Raw genomic sequence first — 24,629 nt, forward strand, 5'->3', positions numbered from 1 at the left:
ACTCCCCAAATCCGAGGGTGGAGTTAATTTCCCGAATTTTCCCGCTTACCACAAAGCATTCCTTTTGCGGCAAGCTTCCTATTGGCTGCAAGACCCTGCTGAGCCGTCCCCCTTATGGGTCATCATTGAGCGGCTTTCTTTATCCCCTTTCACTTTTGCTGAATATCTCTCATTCTCTCGTAAGCCTCACTTTTCCTCCATTCCTATCCACAAGTTCACAGCCAAGTTGCTTCTTTCCACCTCTCCAGGCCCCCCTTCCTCTATAGCAGAGTTTCTCAATTCCACTATCTGGCACAACAATAGTATAACCATCAATCGCAAGCCCTTTTATTGGAAAACCTGGAGACAGAGGGGTCTAATCTGGGTATCTCAACTCGTCTCCAATTCTGATTTCTTATCCTTCTCCGCTCTCAGCCAACACTTCCATCTCCCTCGCTCTTTTGCCTGCAAGTATCTTACGCTTAAAAATGCAGTCATGTCCACTTATGCTCTTCTCTCCAACCCCCTCACGCATGCCCATCCTCCAAATCATACCTCACAGCTTCATTCCTTCTTGCGCACTCACCCTACAGCCTCTTCAATATACCACTCATTTCATACGATTCTCACACCTAGGCCAAAGTCCAAAGTTGAGGAACAGTGGGAATCTGATCTTGCCATCTCTTGGCCCACCTCCCTTTGGGATAAATTATGGACCAAACTTCGCAAGACATCTAGAGCTGCTTCTCTTACACAAACTCTCTTTTTCATATACAACAGGCTTCTCTTTTCTCCCCAGGTGTTGAATAAGAGATTCTCTTCTACACCGGATCTTTGTTGGTCCTGTTCTGCTCCTAAGGCCACTCTTTTTCACATGCTTTTCTCTTGCACTTTCACGCAAAACTTCTGGACACTAGTTTGGGCCCAAATCAATGCCATATTCCACACCACATCCCCCTTCTCTTTTATCAATATTTTTTTAGGAAGCCTTTCTCCTTGTTGGGATGACATTGATCTTAACACGCAAATTGTTGACTTGTTGTTAGCTGTTGCTTTCCAGCAAATCACCGTCAACTGGAAAAACTTTACGAATATTTCTTTTAAAGCATGGTGGTACAATGTTTGTTATAATCACAGGCTAGATACTGCTTTTGTGCACCCCCTTAGTCTAGCTGCTAAACGACATGATTTATGGCTTCCTGTAACCTTGTATCTAGATACCTGTGCTAAACGCTCCTCTCATGTTTCACCTATTCAGCAAGAGGTCTCTAAGCCTCCCTGAGTGACATTGCTTTTCATTTGTACTACTCTTTTCATATAAGCTACTTTATTGCTCATTAGTACCAGCGCTGCTTTTTGTTACTTAGCCTTAAACTTCTGTTATCCTCTGATTAATTGTATATTTTCATTACCATGTTTTACTTTTCTCCTCTAATTGAAGATATGTTTGTATTCTTTCTCATGTATTGACACCTTTACTTATCCAATAAAAACCTTTTGAACTTAAAAAAGTAATACAAGATAAGTTTATTCAATGAAGGAGCCCACATCCTGCAGGCCCTGCAACAATGAATTCGAACCACAAGTGTTGTTGTCAAAGTTGAAATCTGTGAAGAAGGAATGCCAGAACAGTGGGCCATTACAAACGTAAACATGGTCTGAGATAATGTGTGCCTCACTCTCAGCATAGAACATAAAGGTAGGACAAGTGCCACATATTGCATGATAAGAAAACTCATAACATGACAGTGACTCAGTAGATTAGCAAGAGTATACATTGGACATCAAGTGTGCAGGTAAAAAGCACAAGGTGAGATGGACAAGCAGACTGATTGGCAAACTCAAGATGAACCATGCCACAAGTAGATGTTATGAGATGCTCAGCACAGGTCTAACTGCAAGTGTGGTAGCTGAGGTGCTATGAGCCACAATGCAACCAAGAAAATTGGGTCCTTATCTCCTGTTTTCATAGGGAAGACAGCTCTATATATGTGGTGTAGTAGGCCCCTCCAACTCCTGGGCCCTGGTGAAGCAGGACCTGCTGCACTATTGATAGCTATGGCCCTGCTAACTGCCAAGTGACAGGTCCCATGAATCCTTCATGATGACAACATTCCATGACCTCATTAGTGTAATGAAACTTGAGGCCCCCCTGCAAACTACATGGAGCCTCCCACCCAGACTCAGGAGCTTTCACACCAAGGTACTGTGCTGAGGGGCCCCTGTGAAGCTCTGGGGCCCACCGCACCGCAGGGGCTGTGGAGGCCTTTGTTCCACCACTGGCTGAATGCTAAGTCACCACACAAAGCTGCAAGCTCATATCAGTTTCGATTTTTGTATTTTATTTATGCTGCTTTAGGGTCACTACTACTGACCTTCACACTTCTACATAGTGATCATCGTGGCTTTGATTGAATGGTCTGTCAATGACAATGACAGATAGGAACATGTCGGCATGACGTATTATTTCCTAGTTGCACAAACTAAAAGTAAGTAGATCGCAAATGCAAACAGAACATGTGGACACCTTGAGATGTTTCGGTCTTACCTGCCCATAGATTTTTCAGGCTGATCACAAAACCGCCGGTTAAGTAGAAAATGGTGAAAAGCACATTGCAGAAGAAGGAGGACATGTGCAAGGTGGGCAGGCATGCCGATACCCATAATGCCATTGCCCGACTGCAGTAGACCACCATCCAAACCAGCAGAAAGTTTAGAAGGAAGTTCTCAGGTTCTGGGTTAAGGTCTGCCAGCCAATAGATTGGAACGCCGTAAAAAATAGTGAAAGAGACATGTTCCGGTAGTTCACCCAAAACCTGGCAAGATATTTAAGGTTACAATTACTATCAGATCATGTAACTAATAGCTACATCATAATTAGAAGGTAATCACGTGTGTCAGCTAAGCATGTACAACACTTTAAAATATTTCTGCAGAATGTTATGAGCTGTATTTTTTTATTTTTGTTTTGGAACATTTGAGGCAAAATATTCGAAGCAATACAGGTTATTAGTTCCAGTTCTTAAACTACACCTTAGGTTCTGAGTCAACCAAAATTATTTCAAACTTTTGTAAAAGATAAAGGGTCCAATTCAAAAGAATGTTAAAATTTTGTACCTGCGGGGTAGCTCCTAACTTTTGACTTTCTTGGAATTCACAAATAGTTCCATGAATACTCCTGGGAAGATGTGACAGCCGTGGCTTCACCAAAGTACTCACACAAATAAACTTGTTACTCAATTACACATTCAAATTTAGCATACGTATAATTCCAAATGCTGAATCAATACATTGTTACAATCAAAGATGTGGTTTTTACTACTCTGCTGACAATTTGATAGTCACAATTCGCGAGGGGCTATGTAAGTGCTTGATGGCATTCCAGGGAGGAATTATGAGATTCAAATAGGTGCATTTCAAGTTACTTTTGAAACTATATTGCTCACAAGCCGCCCAGATCTGCTGTGTTGTTTCCAGAAAGGCACAAATATAATCTCGCAGCAGCCGTCCTTGTTCCTTTAGGGATACCTTTCTCGGAGATTGAAGTAATAATGATACTTTGGCACCCACAGTAGCTGCTTCTCTGTATACAGTTGGCATGAGACAGAGCTGCAAAGATGTTCAGGTCTTTAGGAATCTGAATTTTTTTTGTTTTTTAGATTATTATTTTTAGAGTTTTATATAGTGCGAACTAGACCCGAGACATCGGGTATCAGGTCGCCTTACATGAGCACCAGTTTCATTACATTGGGACACATTCCTTTTTTTTTTGTTAGGCACGGGGAGATTAAGTGATGTGCCGAGAATCACAGAACGTTGAGCATCGTTGCCGAGACTCGAACCCGGTTCCCCAGCTTCGAGGTCGACCACTCTAGCCGTAAGGCTACATTCTTTCCCCAGTGTTGTGTTGGATACCAGCTTTACATGTAGTTTCAGGATTGTTGGGCATGGCTGAAAGAATCAAATTTGTGTACATGTACTGGACAAACAGCTAAATTATGGCAAATCATTTTTTACATAAAATAAAATTGAGAGTCCTCATTAAGAACCTGATTTAAAGTTTGGCCAACAGTTTCTGCCTCCATCACAAAACTGACCGATATCCTGTTCACCTTTTTGCAAATGCAATAGAATATGATGCGCTTGTAATAATAAGCCAGAAGGGGGTACCCCTCCACCAAACTCTAATTTAGGCCCTAAGGGTTTAACTCCTTACCTGAGGTAGAATACTACTGTCATTGTGAAAGTGGGGATGAAAAGTAAGTTGATAAATGCACTCAGATTGGCAACCTGCAACACATTGCTAGTATCTTGGTAAAATTGAGGCTCTATCGACTACGAGGTCGAAGGTGATATAGTAGAATCTGATGTTGTTGGGTCAATAGGTTGTGGTATAGTGCTTAAGGCACAACCTTCTCCGTTTCAAATGAGTGAGATCCTCATCAAATCAACGTAACTTTTTGTGTCTTGTGTCGCAAAGAGCAACATAGAAGCATTGACAAAGTACCTGATGTCACAAGGAGCTGCATAAATATACACAAAACTTACACATACACATATGTACACACATACCCTTCAGGTGAAGGGTCCATAGTTTGTTAGCAACAGCTGACAAAACACTTATTACAATGTGTGGATATAAATGTACCTTCGCAAAGAAGTAGGGGGTCACAGAGTACATTCCATCCTCCAATTCATGGTAGAGCATGGCTCTTTCGGAATGACCTATATGGCAGAAATAGGTGCACATAGTAAATGTAAATTGAAACATATTTTTGACTGACTAGATCACAGGCTAAGTAGTTTTTTTTTGTGCTTTTGGGCAACCAGAATAAAAGTTATGAGACTTTTGCTGAAAAACAGTGTGTTCGTGCAGAAAATAGAACATGACTTGAATGAAAAGATTACACTTATAAAACTGAATATCAATAAAAGCTGCTGCACGCAAGGCATGACGGGAACAAACAGTGAACACTTATATTTTATTAATATTATGAAGCACATAAGCATTGAATTATAAATTATTTCACAACATTCTTTGAAGGCAAGAAGCATGACACTGTGGAGCATGTTTTGATATGGGATAGGACACTGGACATGGACTATTTCTGTGAGGTAGATGCAGAGACAATACAGCATCCAATTCAACCAATCAGGAAACCACATTATAATGCAACAATGAGAACCGAAAGGAAACTGTGTTTCTGAGAACCTTTTGTATGTTTTAATTTTTCAGCCAAATAGAGGTGCCATGACATAAGCAAATGCACTTTTAAGCCTATCCTAAAAATTATCCTATCAGTTTCAGTACATTAAAATAAAGAGGCTTCTACGTAAGCAGGACAAAACAACAATTGGGCAGAGTCAGAGTGCTATTTTAAGGCTTGGATTTAAGGACACACAGCGACACCACTTTCAAAGAAGGACGAGCTACATTATAGGGTGTAAGAAGATTTGAGGAAAGGGCGACAATGAAAGCTGAAGATAGTATCTCAAACTGTGGGTCGCAACCTACTGGTGATTCCCTTGCTGATTTCTCATGAGTTGTGAAAGAGCAATAAATAAAGATGCCTTGACATTTTGTATTTGTCTTGTCATATTTTGTGTGTTTCAAATACAGAGGTCAAATATCAGGCTATGTCTTCTGACAAATTGCTGCTTATTCTTTCAATATAGGGATTGGTGTTTACTTTTTTTCTCTGACTGAAAAGTGGGAGGAGTTTTTAAGGAGATGAACTACGTGACAATCTTGCTGGGGCACATGGAGTGTGAAAGGAAAATCTAGATGTTATACTTTTTTGTAACACACAGCAAAATGTAAATACCTGTGAATGAACAGTACACATATTTCAGAATATTTCAGCAGTTAGGGAAGCAAAAATGAAGCACATTTTTTGTAATTCTAAAGTGTGATGGAAATGTAGATTTTAAAAGGATCAAAACAAATCAAGACACTTTTACTTGGTGATGAGCAAATGATAAATATTCAAGGAAACCCAATTTTCACACATTATAATTTGTGTGCTATATAGTTATATCAGCACAACTGTATGTCTGTTCAAATGTATTGGCCATATCAATGGAAAATGTGCTGTCTGTAAATGACAGTGTGCTACCGCATGATGCGTTAGTAATATATTTGTGACAGTGTGCTCCAAAATGTACCATCAGCTATGTACTACATCCTTCCCACTCTCCTGATGAATACATTTGCTACTCTTTATGTGAAGCTAGGATTTTCACAATCCCTATGACTTCAGTTATGTAATATTAATGTTAGCACACCCCAATGTAAAAACTGATCCAGCACCACTGGTGCAACGTGCCGAACTATGTCCTTAAGTCCAGTTTTAAAACAAACCATTGCAAGTACTCCTAAGCAAGGCTCTGGTGGACCATTCAGTATTTAGTGCTGCATTTTCTTTTATTTCATAAAACCCTTTCAACAGAGAATGTGCTCACTATACGAAATCATACACAAGCATCCCACTTGTGTATGACTTTCACACATGAATTGAGAAATATGAATGAGGCCTAATGGCCAAAGCTGCCAACTTTGAATCTGGGGAACTAGGTTCAAGTCCCAGAATTGACTGTGAGCAAAACACTTAGGGGTCCATTAGGATGTAGGGCGGTGGGACCACCGCTGCGCTGGCGGTGCGGAAAAATGCCCGCTAGCAACGGACATCACGGCTGCCATATTAGTATGGCCAAGCATAGGCCAATTTCCACCGCCATCAAAGTGCGCCCACCAACGAGGTGGTGGGAGCCAATGGAGACCCTCCGCCGTGCAGAATGACATCCGCCCGCTCCACAAATTAGGATGACTCAAGCAAGCAGATGCACCGCAGCGGAGACACCGTCCAATCAGAGATGGCGGAAACTCGACAGCGGAGCACGAACCAGAGTCCCGGTTCACTCCACCCGGACACGATCGCAATGGACCCAGCCCTACACGTCTTACCGGTGCTGTACCTGCTACATCACCAGGAACTCATGGACTGCCGTGGACAACCAAGCAGGTACGCAATAACACAACCCATAACACACAACCCACGGCCTGACACAGGCTCCAAATCCACATCAGCCACCCTAGGGGGGACAGGGACACATCCACAAGGGCACCCACACATCACCCACCTACCACAAAGTCAGCCCGCTGCATCCTGGACACACAGCTACCGCCACCATGCAGCAATGTCCCGGTCAGGTCACCGCAGCGGCGAACACAAGCAAATGCATGCGCACAATGCAGAAGGCACAGCCAGGGCACTAAGACCACAGGGACACACCCACTACCACCACAGACTAGCACACCCCATGAAGGCACATGCCATGTGCCCCCCTGCGCACCCCATACACAAGAAAAAGCCAGGGCAATACATACCCTGCACCACACAACAAACAATCATGAAGACACACAATGCAGGAGTGGCTGCACAGGAACACACAGCACACAGCACAGTTGCATAGGGCCAGGGAAACACACACTACACTACACTCATGGAAAAAGCAATGAGGACAAGCAACAAATGAACACTCACAAGGAATCAACATCCAAATGGACACACAGCCTGCACAGTCACACATACATATCACAAACTGACATACACACACATACACACCCCACATGCCAACAGCAATGGATCACCTCAAATAGGGAAACCAAAGTGGGCTGCACACAAATGGAAGGCCATGGAGACACACAATAAGCATATGTATGTCACATCAACAAAAGGAACAGAGCACAGCACCCTCACACCATCAAAGCACACATGGCTGGCACAGTCAGTGAAATAAAACCACAGACAGCTCAGTGCAACCACACAGGGAGACAGCACGGCAAACCATGTAGAGGCACAAGGATGAAAGGAAGGCCCTGAAGTCAAACTGGGAATAGCCACACATCCATACAACTACTTCACAGGAGTACACCAGCAGCACTACACACAGGGACCATCTACACACCTCAGGAATGACAAACACCAGTAAGAATTTACACACATACCCCCTCCCCACACCAGCAGCACACAACACCAGTGCCAAACACACTGAAGGCTGGCAATACTTGACAGGCAATACACACACAAACAACCACACACCCTGGGCTCAGCCACAAACATCACACACACACACAGGGATGCCACCACAAATGTGGAAACAAATACAACAAACACATAACCCAACTGAAGTACACACAGAGCCACAACAACAACAACAGACATGCCCTGTGCAGCTAAACTGGGGAAAGGCAATGGGAGCACAGACACAACAGGAGTGCACAACCTCATCACTCAGGAACAATGCACAGACAACATACCACAACACACACAATAAGTGCACCATCACAGAACAACACAGCCACAGCAAACAAACAACAGATGCACTGGCAGAACAATCACATAGCAAACATAGCACGACATCAAGGGATGCACACCAGGCAATCACAAGGCAACATACACACACAGCACTGCATGCACAACAAGCTGTGTGTGCACACCAAGCATACCAGACACACACAGACATCAGTGACAGAACAGCAACCCACACAACACCATACAGCACAGCACAAAGACAACAGCACACTCAGGATGTGAAGCAATAACACAAACAACACACATACATCCAACACAACACCCAATAGATGCACAAGTCTGGGATACAAAGGTGGAAACAACTTGACCACAGGACTGGGCAGCACACACAGTTGAACTGCATAGCAGCAACCATGACTGACAAACAGCACCAGAACATCACACATGACCTATTGGGGAAATGCACAATGACCCTGGACAAAGAACTGCACCACAAAGCACAGTGGCACAAATTAAGTCATGGGGAGGCACACACACATACAAACCAAGGGGACAGCTCACACCAAAGTGAAGTGTACTGCATGTCAGTAGGGGGCATGGCAGGAGTGTACCATACACGAAGAGAGGGAGTGCAGACCCACAATGGGTAGGCAGCTGAAGCACAGATAGGGGATGGCATGACAACACACACAACATGCCACACTGGAGGCAAGAAGGCACCATGGGACAGCAAGGCATGAGAAAACACAACCACAATGGCAGTGTGGAGCAGCAGTTCTTCACAGACCCAACAAACAGCCACCAGACACATGGATGTGCAACAAAACACAACACTGAATTGCCAGTAACACCCTCTGCATACTCACAAGTGACAAAAACAACAAGCAGGAGTCAGACAGAATTGCAAGGACACACCAACACACTGCACAGTGCACAACATACAACTCACACATGGGCATACAACCACATCCACAGGGATGAACAATCAAAACAACAGGCATACAACACCTGGGTGACACGTGTGTAGTTGACATTGCATAGGCCTGCACACATCAACACTCCCCACAAACTCACCCCCTTCACACTGCACACTACCTGGCCATCCAAGAGCACACATGGAAAGTAAGCCATGGGACTAGGGTGACTGCCCATCACAAGATGACCACACACATACACCACTGGGCACACCTATAGGAAGAACACACACATGATGACCCTGGACAGCCTGCCTGCAATACTGTGTGCAGAAACCCACCCTGTGCTGACAGTGCCCCTCAACCTGACATGTGTACAATAGAGTCAACATGAACTAATCAAATAAATGACAACTGCAAACCATTCAAAATTGACACCGTTGCCACCACAAGCATATGCGCCAAGAAGAACTGAAGACCCTGTCACCCCTGAAAAAAGAGAGCAAGTGAGCCCAAACATTGACCATGTTGAAGTGCCACACAGACCATGTGGCTCAGTAAACCATTTACACACAGCAAAATAACTTTATTCAGTAAGGACACTGACAAAATAGACAACTGGAGCAACTGTCTTTATTCACAAATTGCACAGATAGTCACCATGAGAAGAGAAGAGTAAGGCACAAAATGCAGAGCATGTCCATGAGAAGCTGCACAGGCAAGGGCAAAACAGCAGTGAACAACAAGGCCAGTGGCCAGGGCAGAGTGCAGAGTATGTCCATGAGAAGCTGCACAGGCAAGGGCAAAACAGCAGTGAACAACAAGGCCAGTGGGCAGGGCAGAGTGCAGAACATATCCATGAGAAGCTGCACAGGGAAGGGTCCAACACAGCAGTGAACGGCAAGGCCAGTGGGCATGCCAAACTGCAGACTGAGTCCATGAGAAGCTGCACAGGGAATGTGTGCGACTGTACCTTTCCATGGTCAGCAACACAGTCAGGGGGCAACAAAGTGAAGTACAGGCCCACCTGTGTGAGACACAGGTGTGTGAGGTGACTAACACTCAGACTTGGCTGTCAGGCAGACTGGGAGCTGGCTGTGTCTCGGGGACTGTCGGGGCACTTAAAGGGGGGGAGAGCGGAACAGCTAAGGTAGAGCTATCAGTGGCTTGGCAAGCTGGAGGGCTGTTTGGACCAGGTGGTGTAGTGGCACGTGGAGGTGGAGTCATGCAGACGGTGTGGCTGGGAGATAGTGTAGGGGTGCCCTTCCACTTCTTGGGGATCCTAAATGGCTTGCCTGACTTGGGATCAATGAGAAGTGGTGTGGGCACAACAGGCACTAACACCACCACTGCTGCAGCAGGTGCAGGCACTGGCAGCCCCTCTGGTGATGTGCTGGACCCAGCGGAACACTTTGCCTTGCTTCGCCTCTGCCCCCCCTTTCCCCTGTTTACTAGGTGTTACCCCTACAGTGCCCTCCGGCCCCTGCTTCACTGGGCTTGGAATGGGAGTCAAGGTGGTTGGATATACTGCCTTTGAGCCCTTCGTAGGTGTACCCTTGGCATGCACCACCTCTTTTGGTGGGCACAGACACTGTACGATTATCTTTGCGTGATGCCTTAGGGGCAGGAGAGTCCTTGGATGGGGATGCCACTGAGGCATGTGTGCCTGAGGTCTGCTGCTTTGCTAATTGTCCACTGGTGTTGCCTGGCGGGCTTTTCTCCCTGCTCTCTGGGGAGCCTTTGGTCTTCTGTGGGGATGGTGTCTGCGCACGGGACCGCTTGGGTTGCTGCTGCTGTGTGCTCCGTGTACTGTATCGTGACTTTGATGTATGTGGACCGTGGTCACTATCGTCAGACATGGCCACTGCCCGGGGGGACAAAGGGACTGGAGCTGGACTGTGTGAATGTGCCTGTTGCAGGGCAGACGTCACTGTTGATGACAAAGCCTGGACTGTCCGGTGCAGCCCATCCACTTTGGAATGTATGCCCTCCATGAAAGCAACCACCTGGGCCAATTTCTTGTCGTGGTCAATGAAGGCATTGAGGAGAGCTGTCTGGCCTACACACAGCTGGCGCAGAAGGTCCACAGACTCAGCACTGATGGCAACAGGGGGGACAGGGGCAGGGGCAGCGGTGCCAGGGGTGAAGGATACTCTTTCCCTCTTACTGAGGCGGACATGGGCAGCACCAGAGGAAAAGGCTGGCAGGGTGGGCAATGGCCACTGTGTGGTGGAAGTCGATGCAGAGTCCCCATTCCCTGTGCCCTCCAACATGGACGCATCCCCGCTGGCATCGGATGATGTAGTGCTTTGCGCCTCAGGCTGGGACTCCTCCAGCATACTCCTGTCCCCCTCTGATGCGCTGGTGACATCTGTGTCACTGGGCTCCTGGGCAGGTGTGGTGCTAGTTTCACCCCCACTGGTGTCCGTCTCCTGTCCCTCCGTAACCACAGGTGATGCTGCATGGGAGAGAGAGATGTAGGGTCAGGTCAGTCGCAAAAACAGAACAAACATTTGCAAGCAATACATGACAAAGGTAGAGCAAATCAACATGTTGCACACCACCCTGTGCAATCACATTGTGCCAACTCACTACATAGACTCAAGCAGTGCGTGGAAACTGGAAACTCAGGCATGAGTGAGCCATGTGATGATCACACAGCACAACACCCTGCTTGTGGCTCTGTTCAAACAGACACACAACTAGTTCTGAGCACATCTATGGACATGATGGGGGCACAGTACTTGTTGCCAATGACAGAACTGGATGGAACAGGAGGGGACAACACAGACCCAGACTACAAAATGACAGTCCACAATGGACATTAGCCCATGCCACCCACCATGTCATACCTTGGGGACAATAGAATGCTGCACACTGCTGTAAGATGTCTAGCCCTCCCCAATATGGGTGCAGGCAATGGACGCATTGATGTACGCAGATTGGGCACACTGCCGTTTCCTCCCATGGGATTCCCAAGACTACACCAATGCAGAAGAAACCTGAAGAGCACAACTCAGAATGTAATGTGAAGGCACCCAGGCCAGCAGCCACTTACATGCCACAGCATCACACCACCAACATCACAGAGGCCAGCTCTGGCACAGGCTCTGTACACATGCAGCCATTCCCAGCCAAAGTCAGACTCCCCGAATGCTCACCCCTGGCTTGCTGCTGATGCTCCTTCAAACGTGCATCCAGCTCAAGCTGTGTCGCCGCCAAGATGTGCCCCATTAGTGGTGTCATGCCGTGCCAGACGCCCAGTGCGAGGAAGCAGCCCCAGGGTCATCTCTGCCACATTATTTGCCAGCCGGCTGATGTCGTCCCATCTCTGGTGGCAGTGGGTGCGACGTCGGTTTGAGACCCCCAGGGCTCGCACCTTCGCTGCAATGGCCCTCCACACGGCCTTACGCTGGTGTACCTTGAGCTGCAGGCATGGGAGACAAGAGGGAGAAATGATCAGGGACACAGTGCCATGTACTGACATCTATCAGTATGGCAGCAAGATACAACATCATCACATATCCAACGATAGGTCAATCAGAGACTATAGTACAGCCCACATGGGACCCCTGCATGGGAAAAGCTGATGTTAAAGCATGCAGGTGTGAGGGGGAACACAGTCCCTGCACATCTCACACACATGCAGGATGCCAGCACTGAAACACCCATATAGCCTGCCCACATCTCCAGTCCATTGTTTGCTTGAGCAACACATACATCACGTCAACCTGTGTTTGTGGGTGGACTCACTGTGTCCAAGACTGTGCAGCCATCAATGTCCCTGTCTTGTGAATATTTGAATGTGTCATGGTGGTCACATGGATGGACATGAGATCACAAATCCAATATGTCAATCACAAGGGCAGTTGTGGGCAAACCACAGTGCTGAGATGGGCCATAGCTGGTGTGATATCTGACAAGACTGATGTCATACTCTGTATGTTGAGTGAGTTGTCCTTGTCTTTGTAGCCGGGGACTGAGCAGGCCAGCTGGGCTCACACTGAGATGGACTACAGGGGCACACACAGACTTCCAGCCAAGCAATCACTGTCCTGACTACAGCATGAACAACCTTCTGTGTCACTGTATGGCTGACAACACAACACAGGTCACTCATACATACATGTGCAGGGAGGGAAAGCTGTGGCATTGGGTACACACACCCTCCCACTGGAAACAGCATGTCAAGCAGTGCATGACACTACCCCACACTCCCAGGCACATACTGCATCAGTCCACTACATGTGTGGCCCCCCTCCCTACCACACCACTGTTGAAGACTTACCACGACATTTGGGGCACCATATAGCCTTGGGTACTGTGTGAGCACCTCGTCCACGAGGACCTCCAGCTCCTCGCTCGTGAAGGGACTGGCACGGATCTTCTCTGTCCTTGCCATCACTGTAGACGTGAGACAACAGCAGGGGATTTTGGTGGCGAGGGTTCCCAGGCTGCAGTCCCTGGAGGCAGCAGCAGGTGAGGGTCTCAGGCAGCAGTCCCTGGAGGCAGCAGCAGGTGAGGGGTCTCAGGCAGCAGGCTCTGTGAGCAGTGGCAATGTGAGGCTCACTCCCACATATATAGCCCCCTGGGGTCGTTTCAAAGGTGCCAAGCTGCAGCAATTGGTGGTCCAGGTCTGCCTCTTTCAAATGCATCCAATGATAGCCTCCGCGGTGGCGGAGCACGCCTACCGCGATCTTCAAAATTGCATTATGTCACCACAATCATGGCTCCCATTGGCTGTAAGGGCATGCTCGATGGCGGTGATACAACGCTGGGGCCCGGGGTGCGCTACTGCGATGGTGCATCTTTCAAATGCAGCCAATGACCGCCTCCGCGGTGGCGGAGCACGCCTACCGCGATCTTCAAAATTGCATCATGCCACCGCTATCGAGCTTCGCATTGACCCTAGGGCGAGCTCCATGGCGGTGTAACACCGCATGGGCCCGGTGTGCGCTACCGCTATTTTAGTGGCGGGGCATGCCAACCGCCATTTCCACATGTCTCCATGCCTATGACTACCGCACTTGTGTGAATGGGGGTGCTGGTAACACACAGCCGGTGCCAGGCGGTTGCTACCGCGATATGGGTGCCATGCATTGACACGAGGCACCGCCATTCTGGCGCTGGAGCATGCCAACCGCCATTTCCACATGTCTCCATGCCTATGACTACCGCACTTGTGTGAATGGGGGTGCTGGTGACACACCGCCGGTGCCAGGCGGTAGCTACTGTGATATGGGTGTCATACATTGACATGAGGCACCGCCATTCTGGCGGCGGAGCATGCCAACCGCCATTTCCACTGTGTGTGTGACCTGCTCCCCTGAGACTCTGCGACGTTGCAATGTCTATTTGTGTTTGTCATACCTAGGTGACTCTGCATATCCCAACCGTCCCTGGTTGCTGAGCCCACTGCGGAATCCCAGGTCCCCGGCTGACGTCCGCTACAATGAGGCCCATGGGAGGACACGTCGTGTGGAGGAGCGTAATTTTGGCCTTCTCAAGTCACGTTTCCGGTGCGTGGACAAGACCGGAGGTACACTGGCATACTCGCCCGGAAAGGTGTGTCAGATTGTTGTGGCATGCTGCATGTTCCACAACCTAGCTATTCGCAAGGAGATTCCCCTGCTTCTGGATGATGGTGAGGACCCAAGGCCCCAGCCTGCAAACCAAGCCGTGTCCAGTGATGAGGACAGTGGCGAGGAGGAAGGTGTTGACCTGCGTGAACAGTTCATCACCCGCTACTTTACTTGACGGTGGGTCTCAATGTGCAACATACCCATTGTCTGATGATATTGCTGTTGTCGTGAAGGGGCATGTGAGAATTGTAGCATCAGCCAGTTGTAGACTCAGTGGTGGTTGGAAATGTTTCTAGGACATGTCATTTGGGATCATCAACGGGACGTTATGTTGACACTTGGTGGCCATTGTGACATGTGCATGTTGGGTTATCCTGGTGTTAGGGCTTGTGTGGTGTCTGTGATACCACACCCAGACCACTGACAGTTGTTCTGTTGTGTTTTCCTAGGTGCCTTCGACTTCTCCTTGCCTACATACATCCCATGGTCCTGGTACATTGTGATCATGTTGAAGACTACACACCCTGCAATAAAGACGGAGCAGAGACAACAAAATGTGTGTGAGGATATTTTATTTACTATGGTGAGATGCGAGGGGGTGTACATTTCCAGTGGGGGGGGAGCAGTGAGTTGACAGATGGTCGAGTAGTCACCACATTGCTGTGGTGACCCAGTCCAACAGACAGATGCCATTCACAAGGCAGTGTGGGGAAGGATAGTCCAAAGAGTCAATGCAGTGGCGGAGGGTTGCCATCATGGCTGGCTCCGTGACTGGCGTCTGGCAGGTGCTTGGCCTCCAGATACTCCCAGGGTCTTCTTGGGACGGCCCCTTCATCGGTTGGCAGGGGGGGCCCTGCTGCAGGGCCAGTGGGGTCTGAGGACTCACCCCTCTCTGTGGGCGCAGGGAAAGATGGTGAACTGTCATTGTGCAGCCCACCAGAGGGAGGCGAAGGTGTTATCTGGAGCGCATGCCTGTCCCTCAGTACCACCACTTGCTGGCCCAAGAGGTCCACGATTTGTCCCATGCGGCTGTTGATGGACCTCATCAGCAGGATGAGCTCATGCAACAGATCGTCCGACCGGCCCGTTCGTCCCTGGGCCTGTTCGTATGTACCCAGGACTCTGGTGATGTGTTCTGGGGAGTGGGTCCCAGCCTCCTGGTGTCCCTGGATGACCCTGCCCCTCCCACCTGCCCTGCTGCCACAGACCTGTTGCCTCACCACTGTGGGCACCCGCATCCACTTCCTGCCCTCCACCATGGGTGGTGTGTGCTGGGCATCCTCTGGGACAGGGACGGTGTTGCAGGCAGCACTGGTGGTGGTGGTGGTGGCCACACAGGCAGTGACAGCAGGGGTCTGCTGTGGAGTTGTTGTTGCCGCAGATGTGGTGGGGGGACGCCGGGGTCCTGGGACCTGTTGCTTCCTGGCACACCAGATGGGCCGGCCTCGAGCTCATCTCCACGGAATCCTGGGAGTCAACATCCGAGAGTCCTTGTACCGGGGGTGGAGACTGGCTCTGCAGGTTGCTGGTGTTGTCCTCGGCAGTGAGTGCTTGGTCACCTGTGGGTCAGATGTGAAATGGTCATTGCAGTGCACCCGGCAAGCTTTGTGTTAGCTGTGTGTCATTCACTTTTTGTACACTGCACAATTGACATATCATCACAATGTTGACTGTGTGCAGTACTGTGCTTCCTGACATGATGCAGTGGTACAAGCATTACTTGTCCATGGTGCGAGGTGTCAAGGCATACCATGCGAACCGTGCACAATTGAGGTTTACAAGAACTTGTTGCCATCTAGGGCCTGGCACAACATGTGTTTAATTGTGGACTCAGAGTTTATTTGTCTGACCTAGCAGACGTCACATCTGGCCATGGACTGGCCATTGTCATCTCCTGCATCCCTTTGTCCTGTCATGTGCATATCTTGATTTGTGCTACCACACATGCTTTCATATTTTTAGAATGGTCCTTGTTGCACTTGCCCCATGGTGATGCACATGTAACTAGTTGCTGTGCATGAATGTGCCCAGGCTTTCTTCTACTTGTGCATTGGTGTGTCACACTTTGGTGGTTGTGACAATTTCCTTAGCTTACCTGTGTGCACACTGTGCTTGGCAATGGGGTAGGTATGCCTCTTTGTGCAATGAGAGGGCTGGTGTTGTCATATGGCACCATTTAATATGTGAATAATGGGTGGGTGCATGTACTGGCTACCTATCTGTAAGTTTGTTTGGTGTACTGCAATGGCTTCCAAATGCTCCTGGGTGGGGTGGGGGAGGGCTCCATCCTGCTGAGGTGTGGAACAGAGGGAATGTTGGGAGTAGTAGTGCAGCCCTCCCAGACACAAACACCCTCCCTGGGAAGATGGCTACCTACCTGTAAGTTTGATGTGGGTTGTGTAATGGCTGACACATGCTTCTGGGTGGGGTGGTGGGAGGGCTCCATCCTGCTCAGGTGTGGGACAGGGGGCATGGTGGGAGTAGTGGTGCAGGCCCCCCACCCCCAGACACCCTCATTATGAAGATGGCTACCTACCTGTGAGTTTGTTTGGTGTACTTCAATGGCTTCCAAATGCTCCTGGGTGGGGTGAAGGAGGGCTCCATCTTGCTCAGGTGTGGGCCAGGGGGGCTGGTGGTTGTTGTAGAGCTGTCTGCCTGTACACATGCCCCCATGGTTATGTTGTTAGCTATGTTTGGGGTGAATGTTGGATCTGTGAGCCATGTTTTTGTGAGTGTGTGGTGCAGATGGATGGTATGTGCCCTAGGTGGTGTAGCTTTGTAGTTGTACAAGGCAGTACATTGCAGAGTGGCGGTAGTCATTTGTTTGTACTTACCAGCCTCCACTACCCCGGCTACTCCTGTGAGACTCTCTGGATGCAGTATGGCAAGCACCTTCTCCTCCCATTGTGTGAATGGTTTTGGTGGAATGGGAGGGCCACCGCCAGTCCTCTGAGCCAGCTCACGGTTCTTGCTCCTCATCTCCTTGACCACCATCTTCAGATCATGCCACCGCTTCATGATCTCCTTTTTTGATCTTGGGGTGGTCCCTACTGCATTGACCCTTTGGACTATCCTAGCCCACATTTGTGTCCTTGTGGCTAATGGTGTCTGTTGGACCAGGGTACCAAAAAGCTGTGGTTCCACTCTGACTATCTCATCTACCATGACCTTCAACTCACTCTCAGTGAATTTGGGCATTTTCTGTGTGGCCATGGTGTGTGGTGTGCAAAGTGATTGTGGGTGCAGGAGTGTGAGTGGTGATTGTGGTTGTGCTGTGTATGGTGTGTGTTGTGCAGGGGGTTAGTTGTGCTGGTGTGGAGGTGGTGGTGGTGCTGTGTGTGGTGTGGCTAGTGATGTTGTTTCCTTTGCCTCTCCTGTCAGCTGGGATATGTGTCCCTTCTCACCTGGATTTTTGCAAGGGATTGTGGTCAGGGAAGGGGCTGGTTTTATACTCAGCTATGTGGGTGTGTCTAATTGGGGTGTTGCTGACAGGTGTGTTGTCCTGGAATTCGTTTTTTTCGTTTTGCCATGTGGTTGTGTCATTGGGGTGTGTTTTGTGTATTTGAGAGGCATGTCTAGTTTTCTGTGTGCACTTTTTGGCCTTCTTGTGGGGTTTTGGCTTTGTCTGCCATATTTTTGATGATTCGTCCGCCGCGGTGGCTGTGCTTCAGCTCTTCCACTGGCTCTCCCACTGCGGCGGTCGGAGACGGTGGTACGTAGCGTGGGACCGTCAGGGATAGACTAATTTCCGGGGCGGTGTCTCCGCTATACTTGCGGCGGGTTGTTGGTTTTCCGCCGCGATCCCGACTGCCGCGGACGGATTTTGGCCATCTCCGCCCGCTACGGGCGGTTATTCTTGGCCTCATACCACCGCGGTCGGATTTTTTGGGCGGGTAATGCTAATTTGGCAGCCGGTTTTCCCACAGGGCCGGCGAGCGGTGTTTTCCCCTTCCATGGCAGTCGGGGTGTTTTTCCGCCCGCCATCCTAATAGACCTCTTAATCTCCCGTCCTTAAAATAAAACAAAATCTGACCTTATGCAATGTAATCTGGTACTCACATAAAGCACTCCAATGCTCTTGGGCAGTGTTCACACTGTATAAAACTGAAATATATATGTACATAGAGTCCAAAATGCACTACTGGGCCTCATTTTAACATAAAAATGGTTATGAGGCCTTGCCCCATACTCTGCTGTAGAAGGGTGTTTTCAAATTTGCTAAAATCATTGATAACTACACCAAGAATTTTCAGAAGCCTTATGATTTTAGTTAATAGATGAAACAGGCCATCACCCCACTCTGAAAAGTGTTCCAGATCCAGTGCAGTTCATCATCTGCCACATTTATGGGCAGATTAATATCTTGGCCACAGTCTAATGAAGACAAATTAAAGGGTGTTGTCAAGGTCATGGCATATACAAACAATCACTGTTAAAGGGGAACACCATGAATTGCAAAGAGTATGTTATTTTGGTAGTTCACAGCATTTTGAAAGCATGTCTCCTAATACAGTATAAAATCCACCCCGCCTCATGTCCGTAAAGCTAAGGGAGGGTCACAAAAGTTTATTGTTTTAAAAATTGGATCGTGGGTCTTAAAATGAGGCAAAACAGTGCTCTGAGAACTGCATTTATCATTAAATCTACTTCAATTTTGCACTGCTAAGAAATTGTTGGGCTCTTCTGAGCTTGTTTAGGGTGGAGCTAATTAACTCTCTTTATGGCTAAGTAAAAGCAGATAAGAAGGTATTCATACTTATATTGAACAGCTGCAATGCATAGATACACCACAATGTATGTAATAGTAAACAAATTAGCTTGAATACATTTAGCCATGGTCAGAGTCCAAAATATAGTATTATGATTTGAGAAATTCCAAAACAAGTTCTACTGAAAACATCATTATTGCAGAATGCGTAAAATCACTCAGTGTACTCTCATGACTCAATGATGAGTTCCAACCGTGTTGTAAATCTGTGAAAATGGAAGACGTGCACCAATCTGGTAACTGCATGTCTCCTGTTACCACACAGGTTTGATTTACATCTGCCGCTCAGACCTTATGGTAAAGATTGATTCTCCAAAATAAAAAAAGATTATAGCTTTGATTTGTTTGCTATCATTTGATGCTGACAAGGACATATTGAGATTGGATGCTGCGACCTACCTGGCCAGCATGGATTAACACTTTATGATATTTGCCTTTCAGTGAGTTTGTGGGTGATATATAACATATAGAAGAAGAGGACCCAGAAGAGAAGTGGAATTTATCTAATCCAAATCAGGCCTCAACGCAAATTTAGTAAGGTTACCTTTGGATCATGTACACTAGTTAAGTGAGTCCTGCTAGAAATTAGGGATTTTACGATACTACTACCCGGGTACAGAAACCATTATGAAGCCCATTTTATGGTCTGTTACATCCAGTTTAATTATGTAACATTAAGAGAGGTAAGGAAGATAAAAAGTGTGGTGTGGTGAAGGTTAGTCTTGTGTACTAAATTAAATAAGCCTGAGACATTCTGGAATCTAATATATGATATAGGAGATAAGTGTGAAAAAATGAATGACACATCAGTTAGCTCTAATACCAAAGAGCAGAAAAGGTTCTATAATATGTGTCTACTGATAAGGAAGTGAATTCTTCAGATGGCACCACACCCACCACACTCTTCTCAGTAAACCCCCTAGTATATTAGTACTTATCCAAAGAAACTATAGCAAGTGACACAATGATGCCTATGTACTGTCAATGCAATCAGAAAGATAATATTGTTTTAGAAAATATTGTTTTCTGAAATAACTTAATAGGCACCTGTTCACCATAAAAGCAACTATTTGCATAATCAATTTAGTGTGTTTGATTGTCGCATACTTACATTTTGCCACAACATCCAAAACCACTCCAAATGGTGGTATGGACCCTTTCATAAACAAGAGAGCTATGGTGTCCTGGATAGAGAGTTTGTTGCCTCCTTGGCCATAATATAAAAATCCTATTAATAATGACATCAAAAGTGCTTCAAATCCATGGATCAATAATGTTGCAAGATCTCTGAAATCATTGGAGACTTGTCGTCTAGAACAAAAACACATGACATTTATTGTACAATAGCATCGTTAATGCTGCTACTTGTCCTTTTGGTCATTGCAATATTCTAGGAGACAAAGTGTTTCCCCTACTGCAAACAATAAATAATTCCTTTCAGCATAATTTTGGCATGATGGCAAATTTTAGTCACGGATTTCTGCCCACTTATAAATTGACTCCAAACTCCCCATTTCTTGTCTTCTGACAGACGTTTGGTCAACCACATACCCTCCAGCTCACATCTATGTGCCTAAAACTAGAAAATGAACAATTAAATAAATTTATCAAATGGGCACCAACACAGTGAAAATAAAATGTTGATATTTTAAGACTCGATTTTTTAAAGACATTTTCAATACTTCCAGAAAATGGATTTCTGACTTTTTATTCTCTGATTTTACTCGAATAACTGCTAAAATCATAGGTTAAAAAGTGAAATGAACAGATTCTAGATTCGCCTATGGCATAGCTAGAGGTTGGGTGGTGCAGTATTCCCAAGTACCATACTACTATGGCCAATCAAGTTAGCGGGTGCAGGAACACCAGCTCAATTTTTCCAGGCAGAAATGCCAGTCAGTAAAATTGAGTGTGGGCATGGCTGCAGTCTCGCTCCCAGCCCGCTCCTATAGGACGAGGGGGTTGCCCCCAGCTTCCCTTGCCATATATCACCACCACCATCCCCTAACTTCCACCACACAACCCATTTGTAAGACACATACATGCCATTTGCATAATATATGATGTGTAGCTTCAGAGCTTGCAGGGTCACAATGTATCACATGTCCTTTTTCTCTATTATGTAATGCTATAAATACTCAAAAAGACGGTTTAAAAATAAAATGAGAGCTAATGGCTGCATGAGCAGTCAATGAGTTCTATTTTAGGACCATCTATAACAATGCATCCAGAAAATCAGGACAGTGCAGAATACACAGCGGATTGTATTGTTAAGTACTGTGCTGTAAGGGCTGGACGCAGCACAAATAACTCACAAATTAATCGAATTCTCACAGATCAGATTCAAAATAGGTAGATATTAACTTTGTTTCTGATAACCATATACCCAGAGGTAGCCTGCTCTAAATGATATTAGAACAGCTTGCAAAAAAGGTAGAAGGGGTTCAAAATACATGGTCCAGACAAATGAAGGTCCAGGGTGGGAAGAGATATAGATAGCAGTTGCAAAATGCAAGAAGATACGCTTCCCCTGCATGGAACAGAGCAAACTTCCAAAGTGGCAAATCTCCAATGTTCAATTATGTTTTTACAGTGCTGACTGACATTGATGATACCGCCAAAATACACGAAGAAAAAAAGATTCGATAAATCCAGGCAGTCGTGTGTGGGTGAAGTCAGCACCATAAATATTCGGCTAATATGTTGGATATTGCAAACCACTGATTGGCCCTCACAAAGTAGACACTCGGGACAAGGTGTAGAAGAGAACACACGTGGCCTGAGTTTGAATGTGGCTGTGTCAGGTGTGATAATTCTCACGTCTGATAAAATTCAGCGCTAGGGTCTTTGGAATTCATCAGTGCAATGATGATCGCTTATTCTGAGTTTGGCCCTGAAACAGGGGCCTAGCATGTGAATTCTGGTGCCTACTGCACCAAAATGCCCATGTTTCACTGTCTGGCATGTTTCACTCATTAAATTCCAGCAGGCTTGTCTTGTAGAAATGCAACAGAACTTTATCCCACCCACCTGATAATTCCTGAGTGCGGTGAACACTGCACCATCTAGAACGTAACGCAGCACTTGTCTTCCTGCAGCACTCACGTGCCATCCAAAAGACGGCCAGTCAGATGCTGAGCGTAGAGTCCAAGGGAAGAAAGCAAAAGAGCAACAGCCTCTACTTTAAAAGTGACATAGAATCAAAGAATTGAACGTGCAAAATTAATTGATAATATGTAATGAGCTTAAAGCAGGCATAGCGCCCCTCGTTTCTTACCTAGGTCTCTCTGGCATATTTATGTCAGTAAATAGTGGCTTCACAGGTATGAAATAGGAAACAGATACCTTGGTTTACTGCTGTTATCACCACTTAACACTGGCCAGAGTAATTGTAAGAGCAAATTAATGTGCCAGCTGGAGATGACTGTGCAGTTACTCGCATCTTAAACATGTAAATGTGACAAAAATGTAAGGCTATTGGTCAAATCATGCTATTTTAGAAATTATAGCAACCACTGAGTTCATTACAGTTCAAAATAAAATCTCTGTTCAGTTTGCAAGAATACCATTTGATCCCAGAGCATTACCTAAGTAAGATGCAAAACTGCTGGAAGCCCCTGGGCATCTCTTCTCGTGAATGTTTGTCTATAATGATGGCCTTCTCCGACGTGACACGTGGGCTGTAAAGAATGTAAAAAGTGTATTGGTTTTAGGAATAATGCTCGAATGTAATTGGGTTGTAATGTCATTATTCATAACATGCCTCCCACCTTGGTCCACTCGGGGTAGTCGGCGCATTGTTTTCATCGCCAGATTTCCACAGAAAATTGCTGGAATCTTTGACTTTCTCCCAGAACAGCGCAGAGAGTGACCGGGTCTTTTCCAGGCACTCCTCTTCGAGTTCGCTGCTGCGCCTATCAATGCTGGTCAGGTCAACTGCAAAAGAGGGCAGAGGTCACTAGCCGGCTCGGCCAACCCTGCACGATGCCAAGTAAATAGACAGGACTGCATGTGCCAAAAATCTCCAATAAGAGCTCATTTACGTGTAAAATTGGATATATTCAAGGTCTGTAAATGTAGAATATTTGAGGATTTTGCTCATATAGGTCGTCAGTATGAGTCAGGTGGAGCAGCAGTCCCGGGTGCGATGCCACTACACCTGATCACAAATGGCCCCTGTTGGACACAGGGGATCATTTTAGCGATCGGTAATTCTGGCTGGTAAAACATGAGGCTTTGGCTGCATCAGGGGACAGAACATTGGACCATGCCCTTCAAAGAGGAGGAAGGCACTTTATGGCTACGTTTATGGATCAGGCAGAGACATTTGAATTTTAATCTGGCCTCTAATGTGAACCTCACACTTATCCCATTTTGACCACTCTTTGGCTCCAACATGTTCATCGTGACTGGTGAAGCCATGGCTGCTAGGACGAGTAGCTTTATGTGTGTCCTTAGGCAGGTACTAGCCAGCAGATGACGACTAGCATATGTTTTGTCAATTATATGAAGGATCTAGGTTTTTTAGTTACCATGGATAAAACATTTATAATGAAGTGCGGGGGGAGAATGTCAATTTGTAATGATTTCATGATAGGCAGCACAAAGATCAATTTTATCTCCTCATTTTATGGGTATTCTATTTCAGAAGTATGGTTCCGGGAGACAGGCCATCAATTCTAAGAAGTTACACTTTTTGCAAGCCACTATAGCGCTGTCAAAGTTTGCAACTAAACTTGCCAAGAAGACTTTCAGTGAAATGTTAACAATCTACAAAGCAAAGTGTGTGTCGACAGCTCTGTGTGGCACAGTAGTCTGGGGTTATAGTAATAATGCCTTTAGCTGGTGGAGAGTGCCTTCTTTAGGAATCTCCTCTCTGTTCCCTAGAGTAGCTCCTCGTTTCTTTGTCATTCTGAACTTGGGGCTCCCGTTATATCAGATACAGCTAGACTTCAGCCAATTCTTTTATGGCATAAGATTTGGACCCGCGATTATACTTTATTAAATTTAAAGGTTGTCAGCGACTGTCTAAAATTGTGCTTATTTGCACAAATTCCCTTGTTGAATTATA

The 24,629-nt window shown here is 46.6% G+C and overlaps 1 protein-coding gene across 1 annotated transcript in view; it reads right to left on the reverse strand.

Annotated features, from left to right (window-relative positions):
• ABCG8 (ATP binding cassette subfamily G member 8) overlaps nt 1–24,629 on the reverse strand; it is a 246,531-nt gene that overhangs the window by 49,931 nt on the left and 171,971 nt on the right. Inside the window, exons 7-11 of the mRNA XM_085612782.1 lie at nt 23,329–23,494; nt 23,146–23,238; nt 20,670–20,869; nt 4,628–4,704; nt 2,528–2,795 (exon numbers count right to left, since the gene is read on the reverse strand). Of these exons, the coding sequence (XP_085468908.1) occupies nt 2,528–2,795; nt 4,628–4,704; nt 20,670–20,869; nt 23,146–23,238; nt 23,329–23,494 (804 nt within the window). The remainder of the gene's footprint in view (nt 1–2,527; nt 2,796–4,627; nt 4,705–20,669; nt 20,870–23,145; nt 23,239–23,328; nt 23,495–24,629) is intronic.

The sequence above is a fragment of the Triturus cristatus genome, chromosome 6 (genome assembly GCF_964204655.1).
Source record: "Triturus cristatus chromosome 6, aTriCri1.1, whole genome shotgun sequence".
NCBI lineage: Eukaryota > Metazoa > Chordata > Amphibia > Caudata > Salamandridae > Triturus > Triturus cristatus.